Raw genomic sequence first — 12133 nt, 5'->3', positions numbered from 1 at the left:
CATCAGCAGCCAAAAAATCCTCCTCCAGTGACCCCTCCTCCAGCAGGCTGCTGGAGACTGAAGCAGGAACCTTAACCTTAATCGGAAATTCCTGAGGCTGTGGGGGACACACATTCCCATAAAAACCACTACAAATACACTTAAGGATATTCCCATTAGACTAATAACAGATTTCTCAGCAGCAACTCTGTGGGCCAGGAGGAAGTTAAATAACTTATTGAAGAGCCAGGCGTTGTGGTGCACATCTTTAATCCCAGCACTCAGGAGGCAGAGATAGGATCGCTGTGAGTTCACAGCCTCCCTGAGCCTCCTTAGTGAATTCCAGGTCAGCCTGGGCTAGAGCAAGACCCTACCTCACAAAATCAAAATTATATATATGTGTGTGTGTGTGTGTGTGTGTGTGTGTGTGTGTGTGTGTGTGTGTATTATTCTAAGTTCTGAAAGAAACTGTAAATCCAACCAAGATTACTTATCAAAGCTATCCTTCAGCAATCCATAAAGAACTTCCAAGATATGCCACAACAGGGAACTTGTAATAATCAGACCAAAGTAACAGAAGAAATTTAGGGGACTCCTACAACCAGAATTGAAAGCAAACCTGCCACCGTGAAGGCATGTGGTATCCAACCCACTGGAAGAGTGATGCACCAAAGAGAAAGGAAACAAAACATCAACACAGTAAACCACCAAACCACAAAGATGAGAACATTCAAGACGAGTAGAAGAAAATCAATAAAATGATATGTTCTCACCAATTACAACTTTCAATATAAATGGATTAGTCTATGATTAAAAGTATAGATGGGGGCGGGAGGGGCGCGTTAGCGGTTAAGGCACTTGTGTGTGAAGCCTAAGGCTGCAGCCCGACGCACAGGTGATGTGAGCACACAAGGTCAAACACTTGCAGAAGCTGGCACGTGTGTTTGGAGTTTGATTGTAGTGGCTGGAGGCCCTGGTGCATCAATTCTCTCACATACACATACTCATAAAAAATACAAAAATGTATAGATGGGTTGAGTGGGTTACAAAATAAAACAAGACTCAACAAGCTGCCAGTGGAAAAGTTCACCGGTAAAGACACACCTGGGCTGACAGCAGAAGGGTGGGAAATGACATTCCAAGCAAATGATACTTGAAGTGAGCAGGCGTAGTCAGTCACATTTACATCTGATAAAATGGACTGAAGATGAAGCCTGGAAGGAGAGAATGTTACTCCATAATCAGGGGATCAATTGAAGAAAGCAGAGTGTTCATAATTATAGGGTACCTGTTGGAAAACTGAATTTTGTAAAGCAAACACTATTAAACCCAAAAGGATCCTTTGCAAAACAGTGGGGAATTTTATCCCACTTCCCATGAATGGACAGATTTGCCAGACACCATTGAGATACTTTAGAGTTAAATTGTACTATAGATGACCTGGCCTGGCCTGGACTGGGTATTTATAGAGTATTCCATTCACCAGCTGAATTTCCCGGCATGGTGGTGTCCATCTTTAATCTCAGCACTTCAGAAGCAGAGGTAGGAGGACTGTTGTGTGTTCACGTCAGCCTGACACTACACAGTGAATTCCAGGTCAGCTTGGACTAGAGCAAGACCCGACCTCATGCCCCTCCCCTCCCCCACAGGAAAGGAAGCCATCCACCAACTGTAGAATATAGTCTTTTTCATCAGCATATAGAAATTTGCCTAGGAGAAAAAAAATCTATTAGGCCACCAGATCTGCTGCAAACTTTGTGATAAGGTGGACAAGTTCTATATGTTGTGATGGACATGTTAATTTGAATGTGAAAATCAAAGCAGAATATATGGGCTTTTCAAGTCATCCCACACAGAGAGGAAAGAGGAAGCAGTGGTGAAGGAAGAGGGGCAATGTGGAGGCCTTGTTCATGAACTTGGGGCCAGATGGGCAACTGCTGAGGTGATTGACTTCATTTTCTCTACAGATGTATAAACTCAGTAGGCAGGCAGAAAGAGATAAAAATTGCTTTTAATTATTCCTTGATATATTTGTTGACTTGAAACTATTTTCTTATATTCAGAACATCAAAGTCCCCACCGATTAAGCGCTCTGTCATCCTTAGAGAATCCAGAAATTGAAGAAGAAATGCCTCAGGTACTGTTTAACTGTGACCCATTTGGTTTGTTAGCATTAAAATTATGGGCTGAAAAGATGGCTTAGCGATTAAGGCGCTTGCCTGTGAAGCCTGAGGACCCAGGTTTGATTCTCCAGGTTCCACATAAGCCAGATGCACACAGTGGCGCATGCATCTGGAGTTCATTTGCAGTGGCTGGAGGCCCTGGCGCACCCATTCTTTCCCCCTTTCTCATAAATAATAATTAAAATTCTTTTAAAAAAATTAAAATTGTATTTGTATCCTTGTTGATTGTTTTGTAAGGGATTTTATCCTACGATTATATGTATGCTGAAATTATATATATGTTCTACACATATGCTGCTTGTGTTTAAGATTGTGACCCAAGAGCCATCAATGGACAGTAGTGCCCGACATAAGCTGCAAAACCTGGGAGACCAAGGTAAGAGAATCAGCTATTTTTTTATTTCTATTTTTTTCGTAGAATAAAGGAAAATTAATCCGGACCACTCCTTAGATTGCAACAGCTGAAACTCACTTCACATAGTGCTCTCCCCAGACCACAGCATCTGTGGGGCGAGCTGCCCACCAGCTCCAGACACCCATGCAGGTGGAGAGAGCAAGTCAGGGTTCCGCCCAGGGAGGAGTTAGCCTGGCATCGGGTCCAAGCAGTCCTGTTGGTCAGTCTCCGAGGATGCATGGGGTGACAGGCTATTTAGTCAGTTGTTGGGGAGCAGGGGAGGCAGTGCATCTGGGCATGACGTCGCAACCTGTGGCCCTTACAGTCTCTCTGCCCGCTCTTCCACAAAATTCCCTGAGCCGTGTTGGGCATGTTGTAAGTCTACTTCAGTTACGGGAAATTTTCAACAGCAAAATTCTTGGTTCTCCTTTGTCCCCTTGAAATCTGTGTCTGGCATTTCTCCCTGTGGCACTGTTTCTAAGTCAGGACATTTATTGCTTCTCTCCCGGAAGTGCCTTAAGCAGGTGTTCAGTAGGTTAGGTAGTGGGTATTGACAGTTCGCAAGCTCCTGCATTTATGGACTCATGAAAAGATGAATGAACACAATGATAAAGCAATGTAAAAACAAGCAATAAAGGGCTGGAGAGATGGCTTAGCAGTTAAGCCCTTGCCATTGAAGCCTAAGGACCCCGGTTTGAGGCTTGATTCTCGAGGACCCACGTTAGCCAGATGCACAAAGGGGCACATGCATCTGGAGTTCATCTGGCGGGCCCATTCTCTCTCTATCTGCCTCTTTCTCTCTCTGTTGCTTTCAAATAAATAAAAATTAAAAAATTAAAAAAAAACAAGCAATAAAGATGCAACTTTGACATGGAACTTGCATTGCATTGGATAAACGTAACCTTGTGATAGAAAGCACACAAGAACAAGCATGGTGCATGCAGACACTCCACCATCTGACAGAGCTGAGCACCTATGGATGTTGACATCCATGACGGTCCTGAGAGCAGATGCCAAGGGACCACTTTGAGTGGGTCTATAAAACGTGTGGCTTCCTTTACTTTTACCACTAGCAAGTGCACTTGCTTGCAAAGTCCAACAGCCCGGGGTTCAGTTTCCCAGTACTCACATAAAGCCAGATGCCCAAAGTGGCACATGTAACAGCAGGAGGCCCTGGTGTGTCCATACTCTTTCTTATGCACGTGCACGCTTGCTCGCTCGCTCTTTCTCTCTCAAATATTAAAGAAGTAATTAGTGTATGGATGGCGATGAGTTTCACTTGTGTCAAGGTTGAATATAAGTGAAAAGACAAGATGTATTGGGAAACCTGAATAAAAAGATGTTCATGTGGGGTGTGGTGGTTTGAACTAGATATCCCTCATAAAGTCACGTGTTTTGAATGGCTGGTCCCCAGCTGGTGGCAGCTTGGAGGATGGGGTCTTGCGTCTACGGTGGGGTGTTCCAGCCAGCTTCTCCTTGCCAGAGCTTGGCTCACCCTCGGGTTGCCGTTCACCACCTGCTAGCTGGAGGTGATGTCCCAGCCTCTGCTCGGCCATCTATTTCCTGCCATTGTGAAGCGTCCTCTGAAGGCAAAGTCAAAATGAAACCTTTCCTCCCGTCAGCTGCTTTGGGTCAGGTGTTTTGTGCCAACAAGACAGTAACTGTGACCCCAAGGATCATCCTTGTGCTCTGTCTGCCCGCAGAGATGCCAGATGGGAATTTTGCTGCCCCAAAGCAGTCGAGGTCAGAAGAGGACACTTCAGGATTCCCAGTCTTGGCAGGTAACTCCACACTCTCAGGCAGCGGCTGACACAGGAGTGGATCCATGTGCTTTTCCACACTGGGCCTATGAGAGTTAGAGTTTAAGATTATCCTAGCCACGAAAGCCTACAAGGCATTGTGTTCTTTCAGCGAAGAACAAATTATTGTACAAATATTAATATAATTTTTATTTGTTAGGGAGGGAGAGGGAGAGAATGAATGGGCATGCAGGGCCTCTAGCCACTGCAAACGAACTCCAGGCACATGTGCCACTATGTGCATCTGGCTTATGTAGGACCTAGAGAACTGAACCTGGGTTCCTAGGCTTTGCAGGCAAGTGCCTTAACTGCTGAGCCACCTCTCTAGCCCTATTGTACAAACTTGAGATAAAGCAAGCACCCTCCCAGCTTTTTGATTTCTATTCTTTCGCTCTTTATTGAAATCTTTGGGGACTGAGGGCTGCTAGATGTATAGGTTTCTGCTGAACTAATGTAGTTACTAGAGGAATTTTGTGCATAGTCTATAACTCATTAAGGAGAATAATCTGGAGTGACTACATGCATGAGGCTAGCTTTCTGAATGAATACCATAATATCTTCATGGAATGATTTTTTTTTTTTTTTTCGAGGTAGGGTGTCATTGTAGCTCAGGCTGACCTGGAATTCACCATGTAGTCTCAGGGTGGCCTTGAACTCAGTGATCCTCCTACTTTTGTCTCCCAAGTGCTGGGATTAAAGGCGCATGCCACCACGCCCAGCTTAATACCGTAATATCTTTAAACAAAGGTCTCTAAAAAGACTTGCTTAGAGCCGGGCGTGGTGGCACGCGCCTTTAATCCCAGCACTCGGGAGGCAGAGGTAGGAGGATCGCCGAGAGTTCGAGGCCACCCTGAGACTACATAGTGAATTCCAGGTCAGCCTGAGCCAGAGTGAGACCCTACCTCGAAAAACCAAAAAAAAAAAAAGACTTGCTTAGGAGTCCCCAGGCATGAGAAGGCAGTGTTTGTAATGGTTGCGGCTCCATTTCTAGATGGGAGCTTCACGTTCCCCATGGATCCTGGCAGCACCTACTCCGTATGGTTTTTGTGAGAAGTTGAGGCAGGCAAATCCTTGAGATCAGTGCCAGACTTCTCATGAACCCTTGTCAGACTGGCACCCAGAAGCAGCTATGCCAGCTTATCCCCAGGCAGTCTCTGACCTTTACATATTCTTTAAACCGTGTCCCTTGTGATACCTCAGCCTTCTTAGGTGAATATCAGGTGCCCGTCTCAAAAGCGCCGGGAAGCTTCGGGTCAAATGGACATTGCTAGAGAGAGAGGTTCGGTGAGAGGCAGCGTGAGTGGCCTGCTGCATTAGCTCAGTGCTGGCCGACCTGTGTGGTCATGGCCAGGTCATGCATTCTGTGGGTCACAGCCAAGAAGTGGGGTATCTGCAGTCCATATTTGTGTTTCTGAGAGACAGTTACATCTCTGGCCACACTGACGTGTCTACTTTGAGCATTTCTCGGTGGTGGTTCACGTCACATTTTGTTTTTGTTTCAGACATTTCTGCTGCACCTTTCGAGGACACAACTGAGAACTTTTGTGGCTCTGCTTTAGCCACAGCCTTCGAGAACTTCACAAAGGAGCTGAAGAGAAAATACCAGGTAACAATCCGCTAAGATGATCACGCCCGCCGTGACCCTGGAGGACGCTTAAGAGAACCAGAACCAGCCAGACAAGTGCCACGTGATCCCGCTCACGCGTGGGCTCCACTGGGGTTGGATGCCAGAACAGAGAGGAAGGCTGGTGACCAGGGTGCCACGAGGAGGGGTCATGAAGGGATGTTGGCCAGAGCGTGCCAACTTTTATTTACACCTCATTTGCAGCATGGTGACATTGTGATAATGATGCAAACCTGACCTGCGCACAGATTAGGCCTTCCGTGTTCTCACCAGGCACCCACAGAAGGAGTTATGTGAGGTGACAACATGACTGTGTTAGCGTCGTCGTGGTTGCTGTTACTTACACTTGAGGAGTGTGGGAGACCTCCAGAGCCCTTATTTTCTGCAAGGTCAATTTGTAATTGACACATGCCCATAGTGTTCACTATGCGGATCCACAGCATGGCTGTAGGTTCTCCTAAGTGTCTTGTTGCTTTTCTGTGCGTGGGTCTGTAGTGTGCGCGGTGTGGTGTGTGCATGAGTGTGTGCAGATTCCTATGCGTGGGGCCCTCCCACAAGGCGGCCAGAGAGAATGTCAGGGGTCTTCCTCTAGCACCCCTCTATTTCCTTAAAATGGCGCCTCTCGCTGAACCTGGAGCTGATCTTTCTGGTCAGACGGGCTGAGCAGCAAGCCCCAGCCATTCTCCAGTCTCTGCTACCTACAGGACTGGGGTTGTCCAGGCATCGTTGCCACACCCGGCTTTGTATGTGGGCCCTGGGGATTTGAACTCAGAGCAGGTCAGGCCCTCATGCTAATGTGGCACATGCTCTCAGCCAACTGTCTGTGAACCTGTCTCATTCTTTATAGCATCAAATTTGAGACACCATCTGGAAGATTGTTTAGTGGGAACGTTTGCCGTGAATATAACCATGTGCTGGTGGCATCGCTTTAAAACAAAGCACATGCTCAGTGCATGCGACGAGGCTTATCCCAGTGGTGATCATCTTGCTTTTGTGTTATTTTTGCCTCCACAGGAAGAGAGCCCATCTCATTCAGAAAAAGCAAAGAAAGCACCTGATTGCCTAATAAAACTTTGGGACCAGATACACCTGTGCAGGTAAATATCAGGTTGCAAACCAAAGTCACCAAGGAAAAGGTTTGTCTCATGAATGTTGTTCTGAGACCTGAGGAGGTATAGTGTGAGCAGGTGTGAGGTTTGATCTTAACCCTTCCCAGGGGTCTGCTTCTCTAGCCACAAGATAAGAAGGTGAGTTCACTGTCTTCCTTAAACCTCAAGTTCTACCATTATGCAGTCCTAAAGTATTCTTAAAATGACAGCCTGAGCCGGGTGTGGTGGCATACTCCTTTAATCCCAGTACTTGGGAGGCAGAGGTAGGAAGATCACCATGAGTTCGAGGCCACCCTGAGACTGCATAGTTAATTCGAGGTCAATCTGAGCTAGAGTGAGACCCTACCTGGGAAAACCAAAGAAAAAGGCTGTCTGTGAAGGGAGGACAAACACGGGGACGATGGATAAATGTGCTGTGTACAAAAAGTGTGCTATGTCCACACCACTGATGGTTGCTCAACTTTGAAAAGAAATCTAATTTTGGCACTTGCTAAAGATGGATGGACCTATAAAACATAAAAAGAAGGCCACCAGGCCCAAGAGGAAAAATACCATGAATTCGCTTAGTGGAGGCACATCGTGGGGTGAGGAAATAGAAATCCATCGAGACAGAGAACATGGCAGAGCCGGGGCATGGTGGCACACGCCTTTGGCCGCAGCACTCGGGAGACAGAGGTAAGAGGGTCACCATGAGTTTGAGGTCAGAGGCCCGCCTGAGACTACAGAATGAGTTCCCTACCTCAAAAAAAAATAAAAGGAAGTGTACTAGAGGTTGAGAGAAGGGGCATCTACTGTTTAATGGATTCAAACTTTCTGTTTTGCGTAATGGAAAAGCTTTGTAACCAGGAAATAGTGATTGTAGTAGTTTGGGTAGATGGCCCCAATATGCTCAGTGTTTTATTAGTTTGTAGTTTGGATCTGCAGCCACCTGGCTGGAGGAGGTGTCACTGGGTGGATCTTAGGATGTGGTGGTGGGCTTGAGATTCCAATCCAAAGGTATGCAAAGTGCCTAGTTCCACCGGGAGTTCCTGCAGTGTGCCACGCTCTGCGGCTTCTCTCTCTGCTTGGACCTGTGAAAACAGGCCCGGCTTCTTCTGCCATTATGGAACTTCCCCTGTGTCTGTAAGCTTCAATAAACATCCCTTCCTCCATCACTGTGCCTGATCTGGAAGTGCATCTCAGCGAATCTGAAGCTGTCTGCTACAGTGATGGTGGCAGAATATTGTGAATGTGCGATGTGCTACCAAGTTACACACATGGGAATGATTACAAGGGCCTGGGTGTGCTGGTGCACACCCTTAACCCCAGCACTTGGGAGGCAGAGGAAAGGGGATTGCTGTGAGTTCAAGGTCATCCTGACATTACCTACTGAGTTCCAGGTAAGCCTGGGTAGAGCAAGCCCCTACTTTGCAAAACAAAACAAAAAAGTTATTACAAGGATAAGTTTTATGTGATACCACAATAAAATTACACACATATATGTCCTTGTGATTATAGTAGGGGGACGTACTAAGGTGACTGAATTTCAGAGACATGGGAAGAGGGAAAGGCAAGTGGGTAGATGTGTTTCTGTAGTAATTAGAGCTAATTGAGAACCATTACAGTGGAAGTGCTTCCCATATGAGGCTTTGAAACAAGATTTGAGTCGTATAAGGAAGGCAACTGTAGCAGTTATCAGACTACAGAGATGGATTAGCAGTTAAGGCACTTTCCTGCAAAACCTGAGGACCCATGTTCAATTCCCCAGGTTCCACCTAAGCCAGACACACTTGGCGACACAAATGCACAAGTTTGCACATGCATCTGGAGTTTGAGTGCAGTGGCTGGAGGCCCTGGTGTGTCTATTTTCTCCATATCTCTCTCTCTCATAACAAACATATAGCAGGGTGGGCATGATGGTGCACGTCTTTAATCCCAGCACTCGGGAGGCAGAAGTAGGAGGATCGCCATGAGTTCAAGGCCACCCTGGGACTACATAGTATATTCCAGGCCAGCCTACGCTTGAGTGAGATCCTACTTGAAAATTTATATAGCAGTTATCCATGTTGTAGAAAATGGCCTGAAATGAAGCAAGGAAAAGCCTGTTGAATCAGTTTGCTTAGCTGAAGTAGACCATTTCTTTGGGTAGCATACATTATTCAAATAAAAATTTATGGGTTGGAAAGATGGCTTAGTGGTTAAGGCGTTTGCCTGCAAAAGCCAAAGGATACCAGTTCGACTGTCCAGGACCCACATTAAGTCAGATGCACAAGAGGGCACATGCATCTGGAGCTCATTTGCAGTGACTAGAGGCCCTGGCATGCCCATTCTCTCTCTCTCTCTCTCAAATAAATAAATAAAATATATTTAAATAGAAATTTATAATATTTTCAAGTTCTTGTATAGATATAGACCTGAACATGGCCACAAAGGACACTGGATCTGTAGGGTTCCTGCCACACTGCAGGGATCTTGCACCCTAACTCACACAGCAATGCCAGAGACTTGGCTCCACGCTCAGCGTGGGAGAGTAATGACAGCGAGCTGGCGGTCAACTTGCTGATTATTTACAAAACCCTGAGGTAGCCAGGCATGCCCGCCCATGCCTGTACTTCTCACTCCGGAGAGTGAGACCCAGTTACAAACCAACCAACTATACACCTGTGTGTATGTGTATGTGGACTCAAGGTTTGTTTGTGGATATTTTCTGCCTGAAAAAAAAAAAAAATAGTCCCTTCATTTTGGGCTCTGTGGCAGGCAGGATAGCAATGCAAGAAAATGTGGCAGTGAAAACTGCTCACCTCATAGCCTGGGAGAAATCCCAGAATCCTCTTTAAGAAGTACCGCTAATGACTTAAGGACCTCCCACTAAGTCCTGCCTTTTAGTTACCTCTTACTGGCCCTGTCCTGAGGGCCAAAACGTTAACATTCAGCAGCAGCAATAGGAGTGCGCTCTTTCCTTCCTCCCTCCCTCCCTTCCTCCCTCCCTCCCTTCCTTTTTTATTTTTGGAGGTAGGGTTTCATGGTGATCCTCCTTCCTTTGCCTCCCAAGTGCTGGGATTAAAGGCATGTACCACCATACATAACATGCTTTCTTTTGAAAAAAAAAATTTTTTTTTTTGAGGTAGGGTCTCACTCCAACCCAGAGGAGCTCTTCTTTCTATGAAGCCTGGACCTCGTGGAGAGGAGAGACAGTAAGCAAGCTATTAGATAAGCCATTTACATATATGGTGCTTTAGACACAGAATGGAAGCTGTTAAACACTTCAGGACAGGGCTGCAGATGTGGCTCAGTGGCTTAGGCACTTGCCTGTAAAGCCTAACAACCCGAGTTTCATTCCCCAGTGCCCACATAAATCCAAATGCACAAGGTGGTGCATGTGTCTGGAGTTCATTGACAGTGGATCGAGGCCCTGGTGTGCCTGTTCTCTCTCTCTCTTTCTCTCTCTCTCTCTCTCTGCACACACCTGCACAAGCAAAACAAATTTCAAAAGGCAATAACATAAATAGATCCTGCTAGGCATGGTGGTACATGCCTTTAATCTCAGCTCTTGGGAGGCTGAGGTAGAAGGATTGCTGTGAGTATGAGGCTAGTCTGAGACTACATAGTGAATTCCAGGTCAGCCTGGAGTTTGGAGCTGGAGAAATGGCTCAGCAGTTATGGTGCGTTCCTACAAAGTCTGCCATCTCAGTTCAGTTCCCCAGTACCCATGTAAAGTCAGGTGCACAAAGTGGTGCAAGCGTCTGGAGTTCATATGCAGTGGCTAAGGCCCTGGTACACCCATTCTCTCTCTCTCTCCTCTACCTTTCCCTCTCCTCTCTCTTCCTGTCTACCTTTCTCTCTCTCTGTCTATCTGTCTTTCTGCTTTAAATACATATTTGTTAAAAAGTTTAGGACAAGCCAGGCGTGGTGGCGCACACCTTTAATCCCAGCACTTGGGAGGCAGAGGTAGGTGGATCACCATGAGTTCGAGGCTACCCTGAGATTACATAATGAATTCTAGGTCATCTTGGGCAAGGGTGAGACCCTACCTCAAAAAAACAAAAGAAAAAAAAATTAGGACAAGCTGGGCACGGTGGCACATGCCTTTAATCCCAGTACTCGGGAGGCAGAGGTAGGATTGCCATGAGTTTGAGGCCACCCTGAGATTCCATAGTGAATTCCAGGTCAGCCTGGGCTAGAGTGAGACCCTACCTCGAAACCCCCCCGCCAAAAAAAAAAAAACAATTTAGGACAAAGACACAGAGCCAGGAAAAAGGTATGAGCCCATTCTTGACCATAATTTCATAGCCAGTGTAAAGTCAGCTAGAGAAAGGGGCATGTGGAAGGAAGGAAGGGAGGGAGGGGCGGGGAGGCTCTGTCTCCTCTTGCTAGAGCCATCTGCCCTGTGTTCTGCAAGAGGAAGGATGGGTTGGCACTTCCTCCAGGCTATAGCAGGGGCCTAAGTGAAAGTTGATGTGACAGGGTTTCTGAGCGGGAGGTCACTTGGCATGAAGGAGAGGCACCATGTTCTCAAGCAAGAAATGTTGAACAAGAAAGTTAATGACGAGCATCATCTCTCTCACCCAGGCTGTCCCATTGAGTTTTGACTTTGAGGTAGGGTCTCGCTCCAGCCCAGGCTGACCTGGAATTCACTATGGAGTCTCAGACTAGCCTCATACAGCAATCCTCCTACCTCAGCCTCCCCAGTGCTGAGATTAAAGGCAGGTGCCACCACACCCAGCAGAGAAAAGAGAGAAGAAGGGCACATCAGGGCCTCTAGCCGCTGTAAACAAAGCCAAGATGCATGGCCATTTTGTGCATCTGGCTTCACGTGGGTACTGGGGAATTGAACTCCGGTCATTGGATTTTGCTGCCAAGTGTCCTAAAGGCTGAGTCCTCTCTGCATCCTAAGGTCTGTTGCTATCGTGTTCTGCAGACTGAACAAACTAGAGAAGTTTCACACGTCTGTCCTTCAAGAATGGAGGAGCCTTGAGGCTGATATGCAGACTCTCAGACACCTTGAGGAGAATGCGTGGGTAAGTTCATTTTGTTTGTAGCGTTCAGTGGGATTTACGATTTTGTTT

General features: G+C 46.6%; 1 protein-coding gene across 1 annotated transcript in view; it reads left to right on the top strand.

The window, feature by feature from the left end:
* Positions 1-12133, top strand: part of Sycp2l (synaptonemal complex protein 2 like) — a 151259-nt gene that overhangs the window by 39715 nt on the left and 99411 nt on the right. The window contains 5 exon segments of the mRNA XM_045136368.1: positions 2472-2538; positions 4260-4337; positions 5858-5992; positions 6998-7076; positions 11986-12085. Coding sequence (XP_044992303.1) covers positions 2472-2538; positions 4260-4337; positions 5858-5992; positions 6998-7076; positions 11986-12085 — 459 coding nt within the window.

This window comes from Jaculus jaculus, chromosome 17 (genome assembly GCF_020740685.1).
Source record: "Jaculus jaculus isolate mJacJac1 chromosome 17, mJacJac1.mat.Y.cur, whole genome shotgun sequence".
In the NCBI taxonomy this organism is placed as follows: Eukaryota; Metazoa; Chordata; class Mammalia; order Rodentia; family Dipodidae; genus Jaculus; species Jaculus jaculus.
Note: the sequence above shows the minus strand (reverse complement) of the source record. Positions and strands in the feature narration are given on the sequence as shown.